General features: G+C 38.4%; 1 protein-coding gene across 1 annotated transcript; it reads right to left on the reverse strand.

Moving 5' to 3' along the window:
• Window positions 1-4,780: 4,780 nt before the first annotated feature.
• Window positions 4,781-10,815, reverse strand: ttc22 (tetratricopeptide repeat domain 22). The gene is given in 8 exon segments (XM_085251671.1): window positions 4,781-5,961; window positions 6,044-6,196; window positions 6,327-6,488; window positions 7,214-7,332; window positions 8,067-8,182; window positions 8,255-8,310; window positions 8,638-8,938; window positions 10,438-10,815. Coding segments are annotated over 8 exon segments (1,719 nt in total). The 5' UTR covers window positions 10,710-10,815; the 3' UTR covers window positions 4,781-5,421.
• Between the last annotated feature and the right edge of the window lie 3,835 nt (window positions 10,816-14,650).

Genomic DNA, 14,650 nt, shown 5'->3' on the forward strand with positions numbered 1-14,650 from the left:
TCCAATTGTGTTCCCTCTGTGTTCCCTCAGAGTATATATTATCTCTTGCTATTTGTCAGAGCATGTGTTTGTCTTCCTCTGTGTCTCTCAGGTTGTGTGTGTCCAATGTTTCTCAGGTTCTCCCATTTTCCCCAGTTTAGCTTTTCTGTGTAGTTCCTCATTTCAGTTCGGTTTTCTTATTTTGTACTGTTTTGAATAAACAGCTCACCTTTTGTTAACGTTCTGTTCCTGCCTACATTGTCATTTGGGTTGAATATCTTCTTGTCCATGTCCAGTATAGCTCTACTTTAATCATTTCGCTTTAATGATATTAGTTCCTAACGTATTTAAGAACAGCTGTGATTGACTAAAAATATCAAAAACGTCTGTTCCATGTTATGTACTTTTTCATGACAGGAGATCCATATGCTGAAACAGTTATCATTATCATGAGGATCACAGAACATATAGTGTTTCTGCTAAACTGTAAAAACATATTGCTGACTATGGCTTGGAAAATAATATGATAAATCTAATTTCTTCACTTGTGAAAGATTATTTCCTTTGTAACCATCCAAACCATGAATAATGTCACAATTAATGACAGTTAAATAAATAACACAACACAAATTACCAACAAATTTACCCTACAATTCATAACCAGCAATGGTCTGTTTCCTAGCTAGGTAGTTTAAACTAAAATGGCACACATTAACATTCTGTTTCTGCTCCACACCAAGAAACAAACAATGGAAAAGCAGGTTGTTGAAGGGTTAAGAGCAGTTGTTTTTTTTTTAACTAAGCTGTCATACATCTGATGGTATGCTTTCTTGGAACATAGCACAGTTATTTTTATTTCACTTTGTCTTTGTGAGCCAAAGACAAAGTGAAATAAAAATAAGATGCAAGATGTTTATCTTTGCATCCATGCTTCCATGTAAATGTTTGATGGTATTCTGAGATGGATAACTTACACTCACAAAGAACACAAAGTGAGTTTTCAAAAACGGGCAAAACATTGTTCAAATAAATGAAGTTTCTGAACATCTTTTAAATCAAATTATATGTTACAGTAATAGATTAATAAATTTCTTAATTCATCCAATAATTCCTCACTTTATACTACTTAATGTGCCGATCTGTGGGAGCCCAACAAGCAAGTAGCAAGCTATTCTAATACCAGGAGCTCCCTTTTCAGGTGTGTTTACACACAATGTGCAAACATTGTGTGTAAAAAATATAAAATGTAACACAAAATGTAACACATTGTGTGCGGGAGTGAATGTGAGTGCGAATGGTTGTCTGTCTCTGTGTGTTAGCCCTGCGACAGACTGGCGACCTGTCCAGGGTGTACCCTGCCTCTCGCCCTATGACAGCTGGGATAGGCTCCAGCGCCCCCCACAACCCTGAAAAGGATAAGCGGAAGCGAATGGATGGATGGAGGTTATCTGAATGAGTGCATAACTGGCTGTTTGGATGGCTCAGTGAGTTGTGAGCTTAGTGCCACATATTTGTCCACGTGAACATATTTGTGTCTTCAATTCAATTTATTTAATTCAATTCACTTTTATTTACATGGCACCAAATCAGTCGCCTCAAGGAGCTTTATATTGTATGGTTGACCCTTGGCTGGTTCCACAGAAGAGGGGCCTGAAAACTGAAGGCTCTCCCTCTCATTCTACTTATAAATACTCCAGGAAGAACAAGTTGGCCTGCAGTGTGAGAGCGAAGTGCTCTAATAGGGTGATATGGTACTACAAGGTCATTAAGATAAGATGGGGCCTGATTATTTAAGACCTTGTATGTGAGGAGCAGGATTTTGAATTCAATTCTGGATTTAACAGGAAGCCAATGAAGGGAAGCCAAAACAGGAGAAATATGCTCTCTCTTTCTAGTCCCTATCAGGACTCTTGCTGCAGCATTTTGGATTAGCTGAAGGCTTTTCAGGGAGCTTTTAGGACATCCTGATAATAATGAATTACAGTAGTCCAGCCTGGAAGTAATAAATGCATGAACTAGTTTTTCAGCGTCACTCTGAGACAGGATATTTCTAATTTTAGAGATGTTGCGCAAATGGAAGAAAGCAGTCTTACATATTTGTTTAATGTGGAGTCAACAACACATTTGGCACACCTACAGAAATATAAACCCATGGACACATGATTCCTAATGTACATTATTGTTTTAACCCTTTTTCTGGCAATAATTCTGGTTCTACAACATTGTTTTTGCCAAGTGATTGTATAATACAAAAGGCACAGAAGGCATGTTCTTTCATATTTACCTGACTTCACAACAACATACCCAGCTTTGACAGGTACAGTTTTTTTTGTTGTTGGTTGTTTTTGTTTTTTTCGTGTTTCTTCATAGGAAATGTTATGTATTGTGATTGTTATTGAAAGACATAAAGCAGTATATAGTACTAGCATAAAGCATGAAGTAGTTTTTAAAACATGCTTAGGGCCTGTAACTGATGTCTATTGGCATTGTGTGTAGATTTAGTGTTTTTGTCTTTAAAACTTAACATTGACATTTATGTATTTCAACTGTAGAAGATAGCAGGTTGGGTTTTTTCTGTTTTAATGTTGTTACTATGCATTTCAGCATCCAAATCAATGTTCCGCATTTGAATCAACAACAAATATTTGCTGCTGAAAGTGACAATTTTGCTATTTAGGTGCTGTTGCTTGGTACTGATTCCTATGTATCAACAGGTAATTTGAATTTATTCTGTGACTAACATTCAACAACAATGGAAACACAATCATCGACAAACTAGAGTACCACCCTTGTAAGCATGAACAACTCTCTATGCAATTGTTCAGCTACAGTATGTGTTGTCTCATGTATTACGACGTAAAACTGCAGTTGTTTTCAGGCTGCTATGGTTTCTGGTGCTGCCCTTGCCTTACCTGCACAGTTGTAGGACAGATGGGAGACCACCGCTGTGTCCCATTATGCGACATGTTCAGCACAACTGATCTCAGCCATTGGGATACCAAATGTTATACCTCCTGCTGCCTTGACCATTAAGGTTGGGATTCGATATAAATACGGCATCAAGTTAAATTTGTCAAAGAAATTCTTGTTAAAAATTTCTGCTGTTTTTTACATTCCCACAGTCAGAAATAAAGAGAATCAAGTATTAGTAATAGTTCAGTTCAGTAATAGTTAATTCAATCCAATCTTTTTAAAGGCACTTTATTTTTTAAGGTAAAGACCCTATAATAATAGAGAGAAAATGCCAACAATCAAATGACCCACTTTGAGCAAGCATTTGGCAACAGTGGAAAGGAAAAACTCATTTTGAACAGAAAGAAATCCATGCTCAGGCAGGGGCAGCTATCTGCCACAACCGATTGGGGTGATGGGAGGAAGGAGCTATAGCTGTAACTAATGACTGGATAAAGTGGTAAAAGTGTATAATTACCAAATATTTCTCTACAGGGTTCTATCTGTAAGGACATCATGAGTTCCTGTTTCTGTGTGTGGTGCTCTTGGTGTGAGATGCACCGTGAGTTAAAAATTCGCAAGAAAAGCACAAGTGTCATCAACATGCAGCCTGCACCAGTTAAGTCCACAGGCAAAGATGAGAGTCTGTTATGGCTTCATGCCAGGGTTGCTTTTCATTGGTGTGCTCTGTCTTTAAAAAGGCATTTGATTGAGTTTAACGATGTTTGGTGTGACTAAGTGAACTGGTATTTGGTTTTGACTTTTTTTTTAAAGAGCTGGTAAGAGGTTTGCTTTGATGATCTAAAGACAAGAACAATATGTTTTATTCATGCATATTTTTAATTTAATCCCTGTTTTAAAGATCTCTGACTCATCAAACACATTTGCAATAAATAAAACAAGAAACGGTCAAAGGCCTTACGATGGGGGATCAGACAAATTGTAACTCAAATCATTATCATAAATCTAACTTTTAAAGAAAGCAGAGTTAAAGTTTGTCTTTGCCTTAGCTCATTCAGCATTCAGTCTAGGTTTACTTTGTGACTTTCAGTTTTCTTGTTTATGATTTGATAGAACAAAAAGATTAATAACATTTTTGAAATCTTTGTGTAGTTCTGTAACTTTTTTTCACGTGGTTTTTGTCCTTCATGTAAGTTTCTATCTTTCTGCACCGGCGCTCAACAAAAGAAGTTGTCAAATGAACTTAATAAAAGCATTTTTCCTTTTATGTAAAAATTTACAATGTAATTTTCCACTGTTTTATACTTTTGAATGAAATCCGTCCTGACCATCCTGTTATATGTTATTTTCTGAATATTCAGAATATGTTATATCCTGTAAACAAGATCTCATGAGTCCCCAGTGTAGTGGCAGTGAAGTCAGCAGAGGCGTCTGAAATGTGTCACGACAAACTCAAGGCTACGTGAACATATTTGAGTAACAATGGAATGGAAATCCATTTTGGCTTCCACAGAAAGGTGGAAACTGCTTCAGCTGCTTTTGCAATCACTCACCTTCACACTCGACTCATTTTGATATCCTTGGCAAGACAAAAAAGAAAAAAAAAATATATAAAGGTTTTACTAATTTGTATCTTTAAAAAAAAAAAAAAAAACTTTGGCAAAAATAATCTTTCCAATAATCTTCTTTCCAGACTCTTACTTTCATTTTATTTTCACTTTCTACTGTACTTTCCGGTAAGTATTTTTAAGTACAGAAGATTACACCCCTAATTTAGAAATGTACCTTTCAAATATTGGGGAAAGAAAACCCTTAAACCAGCTGTACTTTCCTTAACGGTAACTAAGGCTTGCGTATATGTTAGTATAAAAAATACAGAGTCCCAACATACATTTCTGTGTGATTTTATCCTTCAAATTGCAGCAGGATGAAGCAACAGGTTTGCTTTGTATATGTCATCATAACTTATTCATTTAACTACAAATTAATAGACATGTATTTAAATTAAGGAAAATATCAACAATCACTGTGTCAACTAAATGCTTGTACCCCCTCAAACCTGTGAGATTCCACATCTGCAAGAGTTGGTGTATTAAGTGTTCCAAAAGTCATTATTTTATTAAATGCAATTTTAAATGTCCTATAAACACTTACATCACACTTCTCAAAGGCTCACAATACATTGTTGCCAACTCTGTTTTTGGTTCAACAATCTTATGGTATATACCCCCATCTGCAGGTCATTAGTGGTAAAACATCTACTATGTGAGAGGTAGTGGGACAGTGTGTGGGTTTTGCAATAGCAGTAAGACTGCTTAAGATGTAAAACTACTCAGTTTGCGAAGCACTCCAAAAAATATGATACCTTACAGCTATTATCTTACAAAAAACAGAACGATAGATTAATCACAGTTTGGAGAAAACATCCTGTAAATGCTGTATAGGCAGCACTTAGTAAGAGCTGTTTATTTAAATACATGAAATGATGTTAAGTCATTCTTTAATAACTGTTCAAGCCATATCTTTGCATCATTTTAATGAGACCGACCTAAGGACCAGTGATCTCTTTTTAGCCAGCTGTTCAGGCACCACTGTATCCAGCAGCCTCCTCACTAGGTCCAGGCGTCCTGTCTTGATCAGAACCCTCGATAACTCTGTAACCTCTGCCGTGTGTGTCGTATAAAGGTACCTCAGCTCAGCCTTCACTATGTCCTGAGAGTACAGCTCCTCTGCCTTGAGCACCCACATTTCCAGCTGAGTGATGACAATGCCAGGGTCAGGGTCTCCCTGCATGAACAGAGTCAGGAGAGCCTGTAAGAGGCAGCGCAGGGCTGTGGTGTCTCTGCTCCCTTGTTTCTCTAACTCCAGAGCTTTTTTGAAGCAGTCTACGGCGTTCTGCTCCTCGCCTTTCACGAGGAGGCAGCGTCCTCTGAGCACATGAAGTTCCGGTAAGCAGTCTCCCAGCTCAAACTTCAGAGCGTGAGACAAACTCACCAGGGCACTATTTATTGCACTCTCATCCACCAAAAGGCTCTCCTGGAGTGCATCTACACCCATGTAGTAGTATACCTGAAATGAAAAAGATCAACTTGAAAGCCTTGTTGGGACATGAAACACAGAATTTGACCAGCTTTGCACGTTATGCTTTTACCTGTGCCATCTCCAAATGTGTTCGAAGACAGGGGCGTACACCGAGTACTTTGTCTAAGTCTTTTCTAGCTTCAATTAGCTTCTGTCGGTCTGGGATTCCACCATCACCAAGCTTTGCCTTCTCGAGGTCCCCCATGTACAGGATTATATTGATCTACACAGAGAACATGTTGTCCAAATATGTAAACTTTTTACATGTACTAGCCACTTTAAACTAATACAGCTATTCTGGCCTTAAAAGGAGCTGTCATAGCAACTGACTTGATTAGTCGTAGCTACAGTACCTTGGCACGGGTGCAGTGAGCCTGCCAGTTGAGTTCTGGATCTGGCAGCACATTTAGGGCCATATTGCAGATCCCTGTAGCCATTTCATGTTTACCCAGCAGAGAGAAGACTCTGGCCAGAAGGTTCAGGATAAATGCATCGTCACTGGCCATATTTATGGCCTGGAAACACAGACAGAGCTGTTATTATCTCATCTTAAAAGGGAACAGTGCAGCAGTATTTCTTAAACCCATCCATCCATTCGCTTCTGCTTATCCTTTTCAGGGTCTGGAGCCTATCCCAGCTGTCATAGGGTGAGAGGCGGGGTACACCCTGGACAGGTCGCCAGTCTGTCGCTCATTGTTAAACCAAATGAGCAATTAGTAAGTGAGTGAGTTAATGACTTGTTCAGCAGTTTTTAGCTGAAAAAAACCTTCTGTTGTCCTAGTTAGATACATATTTTTCAATCTTTTGAACTGAAAAGTCTCAAATAAAAAGCATTTCACTCACTGGCCCTCATTTTAGGTTTGACAGCATTTTAGCAGATAAAGGTGAATGGCTTAAACATGAATTGAGCTGAAGTTTGGGGAAGGCCTCGGAGAGGACTGGCAGCGGCTCCCGGGCCTGGAAGATCACCGTGTACTAAATAGAAGTGAAGAAGTGAAAGAATTGAAAAGGGGAGCGAGGGAGGGGCACAAAAACGAACAGCTTGTAGAACTGGGGGAACATATATAGGTAAGAACCTGAAGGAGCGTGTTCGGAGGCGAGGCCCCACTCCTGAAATTCAGATACTTTATCGCTAACAAAAGTCAGATGACAGGCTGATTGCAGAGGTTTAGTCCTAACAGTTTGAGGGAAAGTAATTGTTTTTTTCCCAGCTTGGTGAGAGGTGCATGAGTTAACTCACAGTTCCATAACAGGACAGAGGATCCGAAGCCGAGAAACCGCAGTCGTGTATGGACATGGGCACAGGGGAAAACTCCTTCTTCCTTTCTAACATGATGCCGACATAACACCAAGCTAGAGCTGATGGGAGAGACGAGAAGATTTGGTTTTTCAGCTTTTATTTTTTGTAAATAGCATGTACTTGAGGAAATAGACAAACGAACTGGCCTGTAGTTTTAACAAAATGATTTCAGCAACAAAAACTAGTAGCTCATTGATATGGATAATACACCTTCACCGACTTGCAATCAATAATAATAATGATAATATGATAATGATAATAATCATAATAATCATAATGAGACTGTTGGGACTATGTTGAATGTTTTTCTCTTGATAATAATCTTTCCCTTGTGCAATGATTGACTTTGACTTTCCAAATTGTTTGGGAATGACCTCTTCAGACTGGCGCGTAGACAGAATTGGTTGTGTAAGATCATTGTAGACGTTCTTTTAGAAATATATAATGTCATGATCTAATATGTTGTGTGTTGTAGTTTTAATCTGAGACCTTTAAGGACCACATGCGGAACAGATTTGTATTTCTTTTTTCTCTCTGACTCCATGACTGAAAGCATTTATCATGACTGTATTGATCTGTCTTTAGTTAGTTTGTATAATCAGATTTTAAATACAAACACCTTTTTGCAAAATTTTGCACAAACTAATACATTTATAATCAATCTCTGATTATTAGAGTCTGGTGTGGCCAGTCTTCATGAACACCTTTAATTTTGATTTTTTTTGCTGTACTGAAACTTGAACATCTGTAAGAACTGTGGATTAATTTCAATACAATACTGTCACATGTTTACCTTTGTGCTGTGTTTTCTCAGATTCCAGTGTTTCTTTCAGAAACTGGAGTCCTTTATTGTAGTGCGAAAGTCTGGAGTACTCAGAATCCTCTTTGGTCTTTACTATGTTGTCCAGCCTGCAGACAGAAAATAACTTGAATATTTTCACACTGTGTGGTGATAGTAATCTAAATCATATCACCCTGTACCTTATGTAGATTGTTGCCATTTTAAAATACCAGCTTCATTTTTCCTCTATCGGTATCTGAAAAACAGCACCACAAGTTAAGTAATACCCCACTTAAATGCTCCCTACAACATGAAACAGTGATTTGAAAGCTCTTATCTGCTACTAAATTTGTGATTTTAGACTACAACAAAGTAAAATGGCCTCATTGTCTTCCTGTGTGTAATCTTTTGAGCATTGTCATATTCCTTCAGTTAATTCCAGTAGAAAAGCTAGAATGATGTGAATGCTCACCATCTAACCAGTCATTATATCAGTGCTCCGCTTTGTCTTTACACTCTGCAATGTGATTCTTGGCAGTTAACCATGTGTTGTCTCTTTATTTAAAGTATTCATATCTCTCACCAGGTCACCCCCATAATGCAGGGCTCTGTTGTAAAAAGACAATGCAGTGTTCAGTCGCTCTCTCAAGTCGTCGTCGCTGTCCAGCTCTATATCGTACGGAAAGACGTAGGCCTGCTCGACCAGGCAGCGTGCAGCCATAATCCTGATCTCATCCTGAGACGCCTCACCGCCGTCTAAGCCCATGAGGTTGGACACTTTGTCCACACACTCCCCTGCATCCAGTTCTCGTCCCAGCTTGTCGTACACGTAGCCCAGGTTTGCCCAGGCATTCAGATTCCCAGGGTCCTCTTTGCAAATGCCCCTGAAAGGACAGAACACACAGACAGTGGGGCTTAGAATCAGGTCCAGATTAACATAAAGAGCTATCAGATCCAGGAGGCACTTAAAGACATTTCACACAGCATCTAACTAAAAAAATAAGAAATGGCAGCTGTGAGTGAAGTTGGAATTTTAACTATAGAATTACCAGCTACTGCAGTTATGACTATGTTGCAATGGGATAATTATCTTTTCTTCATTTTCTTGTTTCTTGTACTGTGCAGTAAGAACTGATAATTGTATATAGTGACATATTAAAAAAGGAATACTTGTGGATAGTTATAGTTGAAAAATTAAAGTTCAATGTATAAAGATGTATGTATTCATATATTTATTTATATGTGTTCACACTGTATAATCAAAACAGACATGTATGATGAACTAGCTAGGGGTAGGAATTAATAAGCATTTGCTTCCTCCCACTCTGTTTTGAACTGGGAGTGCTCAGCATTTTTTTTCTCCATGTGAATAGGATGGCTTTCAATGATTTCACCTTTATTAGTTGTTTTTTTTGTCCATTATTGTTACTTATATGTTCAAAATATAGATCTGATTGATTCATTACGATAGGGGTGGACACAGACACCTGGCCAGGTAAAACTACCTGGCCAATTGCTGTGCCAGTTGAATGACACCTCCTGTTTAGTCTTTAAGTGAAATTTTACATAGCTTACATGAACAAAGTTCTCATACTTGCAAAGATATTTAATCTAAACTAATTTTTAGATTACTACTCAAACTAAGTACTCAAAGGACTAAGTGGTCTGTCCTTCACCCAACTGATGATGGATGGATGGATGGATGGATGGATGGATGGATGGATGGATGGATGGATGGATGGATGGATGGATGGATGGATGGATGGAAAGGTGGATGGATGGATGGATGGATGGATGGATGGATGGATGGATGGATGTATTGACAGAAACTGACATTTCTGTCACCTGCAGCTGTGAATAGTGCTGTCAGCCAAATGCTAACGTGTTAATATGACAAATGAGTATTTCTGATTTTCATTATTTACCAATTCTTCTTAAAGATACTTTTGACTTGTCTCTTGTCACAAAGGGTTATAGCAGCTAATACCACATAGTTTTGTATTTCTGGCTGGCATTAAACCAGTCTTCTGTTGCTTGCAGAAAAATGGGTTCAACTTGCAGCACCATAAATGTGTCGCTGAATCATACGATAATAAAAGTGTCAATAAATAGTAAAAATTGGATAATCGAGCGCCATTTTAATGTCTAAAGTCTGCAGAGAGCTAAGTTACTTGAATTAAAATAAAAATGTGTATGATGTTTTTTACACATATAAACCTTCTTCACAACCTTCACAAGGCAGCAAAAACAAAAGAAAGAAAAGAAAATGCCGTCAAGATCTCTGAAGAAATCATGTATTCACTGTGTATTTAATATCCTTCCTCTGACTCAGTGAATTTTCTGCATATTCTTCCTTAAAAAAAAGATGGCAGTGAATATTCACCTGAATATTTCCTCAGCAGTGTCCAGCTGTTCCAGGTTAAAAGCCAGCAGGCCCAACAGATTTCGCACAGCATATTGCAAATATCCAACTTCTGCTTCTAGCTCAGCTCGCAGGCTTTCCTGTCTTAAATAAGTGTCCCGATGTCGCAGCTTCACTGGCCCAGTAGGATCACAGTTAAGATTTAGATCCAGGTGGAAGTGACCAGGGATGTAGTCCATGTCCTCCATGAGAGTCTCAATGTCCTCTGTGTTTTCCCTTTCTGTGGCCTCCATCTTCTCTTCTTTAAGAAACGCTAAAAATGCTAAAAAATAATCTTAACCAGGGTAATGGTTAAGGTAGCAGAAGATCGTACCTAAGAACACACCTTGTCCTCTTTAGTCGACTTTCACATAAGTCACTCTTGTGCTCCAGGTTTGGACAGGTTGAACAGGTTGGGCTTGGGAGTGACTGGGAGTGGAAAAGAATGATAACTGAAGATAGTGTGAAGCTGTTGAAAAAATATGTTTGCCCACCTTTTTATTCTTATTGCACAATCAGAATTCTTGAATACATGAAATCATCTATATTCATGTTTATTGTCTGGAAATAAAACTGCCACACTTCTGTTCAGCCATGTTTCTTTGCCTAATTTGTATGTGCGAGCGTGCGTCTCTCTCTGTGTGTGTGTGTGTGTGTGTGTGTGTGTGTGTGTGTGTGTGTGTGTGTGTGTGTGTGTGTGTAGGTGGGTGGGTGGGTGGGTGGTAGGGTGTATTAAAAGTCCCTCGTGACAGGATGATTTAATTTCTGACTGAGTTTTGTAAAATTATCTTTGTGTCTTTGTTTTGAGAGATATTTGAGATTCTTTAGCCTTCCCTCTAAGCCTGTTTTATCACACACAAGAATGCAAACCATCACACTCAGAGTGACTGAGGAAACAGTCAAACCCAATCTGTGTTCTTAATCATTATTTGGGTAGTAAGTATGATTTGAAAATGGTATTTTTTTCAAGGCATAACAAAAAATGGTCAGTTATAAAAACAAAAAAGAAAGCGTGTGTATTGGAGATATGCAAATACCTTCAACAGTTCAACAAAAGCAGTGAATCCCTGTAAATCCTCACCTTATCATTCTGTCTTTGAAAATCAGATAAAGATGAGGTGAGCACTTTCTGTTACTGCGTGCTCCTGCGAACAAAACCAAACTCTTCCACTAGAGGGTAAACTTGCATTGTGATAAACCAGCCTGATGGTGCAACAAAGGGAGCACGCTCGTTCAGTGTTACAAGACTTTACTGACACTGAGTGCAACATCACTTTTATCAGAGGAAAAAATCTATCAGATAACGTAGCTAAAGGCAAAGCTCCAAGCTTGAAACAGCATAGGAATGGGTGTCATAGTCTCAGGATTATGTGCTGTGTCTAAAACTTGAATCTTTAGTTAACAAATGTGAGTTTTGGATTTGTGTTTAGGTTTTTCTGTATTTGAATTTAATTTTTTTTCATATTTTATAATACTGAGGCTCATTTTTATTACACGAGTTCTAGCTACAGTTTTTTTTTCATACCTTGTGTCAATTTTACTTCCTTCTTTGCGTTTGTCTTGATTATTTTCACCATGTTTCCTAGTTACCCTGTTTCCCATTTCCAGTCAACCCTCAGTGTGTAACTAGTGCATGCTTTTTGTTGTGTTACGTTCCTGTTGTGCCTCCCTGTAGTCTTTGTGAGCTCTACTGTTTGTTTAACCCTTTATACTCTGTTTTGTTGCATCTCTGGTTTTTGTGAAAGTAAATTCCAGTAGTAACAAATCAATATTTAACATGAACAATAAAAATTTAAGACACCCAGGAGGAGCTAAAGTTAAATAAACTTTATGAGTTTATGAGTATTTTTTACCATAAACTAAGTTAAGTTTGATAGGATAGCTTTCCAAATTAAGTTTTGAAGGTTTCCCTGCAGATCAGGGGTCACATTTGTGGAAAATGTACTGTACATGTCTGGTGTTGTAATGGTATTTCACCACTCCTCGTAGTGGCCAGTGTTACTGCAAAATAAGCAAACTAACATTAAAATCCTTTGCTGTGGTTCTGAATTGCAGCACTTTTGAAAAACAAAGAGGGAGCGTTTACACAAAGGTCAGCGAGCAAACTATCCGCAGTCCTAAACATGCAGATTTTAGTTTGACTGGAAACTTGAGCGCTTGAGGCGAACCCACGCAAATAAAGAGAGAACATTCAAACCCACATGCAAAGGCCTCAGTCAGGTTTGCACAGTGCTGATGCCTCTGAACGACCGATCAGAAAGTGTTGTATAACATGCATTTGGTACTGTAGATCTCCCTCAGTGGGCAGCCCTTTTTTCCATTTGTACCACGTGGGTGTGCAGAAATCAGAATTTTCTGCTCTCAACAACCGTTGCCATGGTGGTCATCATGGATACCAGGCTGATAGCATGGCAACATAATGATTACAGATGCCTGTTTGTATGACTGTACGCCCCAAAGAAGCAAATTTAAAGGCATTTCTGTCGTAAGTGACCACATGCTAGTGATACATTTTGAATTCTCATCTAACAAACACAAAGAGGTTTATAATAGTGACCTGACCCCCCAGAACACCCATCTGGCTTTTGTTGTTTACTCCCACCTAAATTGAGATTATAATAGATGTTTCAAATGCAACATGTTTTGCTTGTAGACTAACACCCTGTTAACCTCCTTAATTGTTTTGATGTCAGTCTTAACCTCATGCACAGACAGTGTATTATGACTGACATATGCAAAACCAACACTCAGCCTGACAAACAGCATCACATTTTTGCACAAATATAGCATTTTTTGTGAAAGCTGCACCTGTGTACATTTCATTAAGGGTCTTTAAATTCATTTCTGCAGTCGAGTTAGGATGCTTGGAGCCTCCAATGAGATGTGAGACTGAATACACAGGAAAGTGTCATTAAACCAGAGATCTCTCCAAGCTGCTCTCTCCTCAGCTTTTGTTAAACCATTACAATCAGTGCAAAATACTGGTTCTAGAATCAACGTAGCTTAAATAATGAAAAGTAGACATAGTCTTATATCCAAGCTTAATCTTCATGCCATTTCAGAAAGAATGAGACAGCCTTAATCCAGCTATTAACCCATTTTTATTTGCTACAAATTTAGCCCCCCCTACCTTTCCTAAGTAGAGTCTTCCATTTTGTCCGTCTGAGACAGACATGCACAATCACTAGCTGCTAATATTTGGAAACCCCTGCCTTTGCATCTCACTTCATTGCTGTCCACTACAACTGTATTTCCACTCACAGTCAGCTTCATCCTGGCAGCCCGAGCAAGTGTTCACAGTGAAAAGCATCTCTTCAGCTCTCCAGAGGCCCTTCCTGACTGCAGATTATGCCACTGAATGTGTCTTTGTGGTGTCTCTGGTTGTGACAGACATTTGTAATAAGAATGCAGCATTTTCAGTAAGTTATAGCAGAAAAAGATTACTGAAAAGGATGACTATAATCATTCCTTTCTTTCTTACATTTTTTGATATGTATCTTTATTAGTTAGCGCCTGGAAAACAAAAATCCAGTTATACATCCAAAGCCATAAGGAAAACAAAAACTTGGTGGAAAACCTGTGCCTGCTGTGGATCTTATTGAATTGTCCTTGACAGCAGCATTTAATCTCCTTTGTTCCAAAACATTGACCCACTGGTCTTTTAACCACAAGCTTTAACCTGAGCTCCAGTTCCACATGAGGGGGTCCAGGCCCGTTAAGGAAAAGTCTGCCTGGGCTGAGTTTGTGTGGGCCGGGAGAAAGTTTCCATATAGAGACACAGGGTATGAGTAAGTGTGTGTTTAGTGTATTAAGAGTAAAGTAATCCGGCCTTTGCCACAGAGATCTGTTGTATTTCATTACACTGATTAGACTCTTCATTCCTTCTCTTGGGCGGTGACCCATGTTAAAAGCTTCTAAGTTACAGCGGACCACGAATTCTAAAATAAATTCTAAAATACATTATTAAACATTTGACCAAATATTTTTGATTTAATTAATTTAAATGAAAACATTAAAAAATATTTAATTAGCTCCCATTTTAATTAATTAATGCATCATTAATTATATTTTCTATTCATTTTGGCACTTGGGGCCTTCCATACATGGTCACACCATCACCTGCTGTGTTCAAAGAAGAGCCTTGCTTTTCTTTTTAGTGCACAATGGACAAAACTATGAGTCCACATCTTTTAAT

This window comes from Mchenga conophoros, linkage group LG17 (assembly GCF_057382185.1).
Source record: "Mchenga conophoros isolate Kocher_MC1m ecotype Shallow Benthic linkage group LG17, M_conophoros_male_GT1.1, whole genome shotgun sequence".
Taxonomy (NCBI): domain Eukaryota; kingdom Metazoa; phylum Chordata; class Actinopteri; order Cichliformes; family Cichlidae; genus Mchenga; species Mchenga conophoros.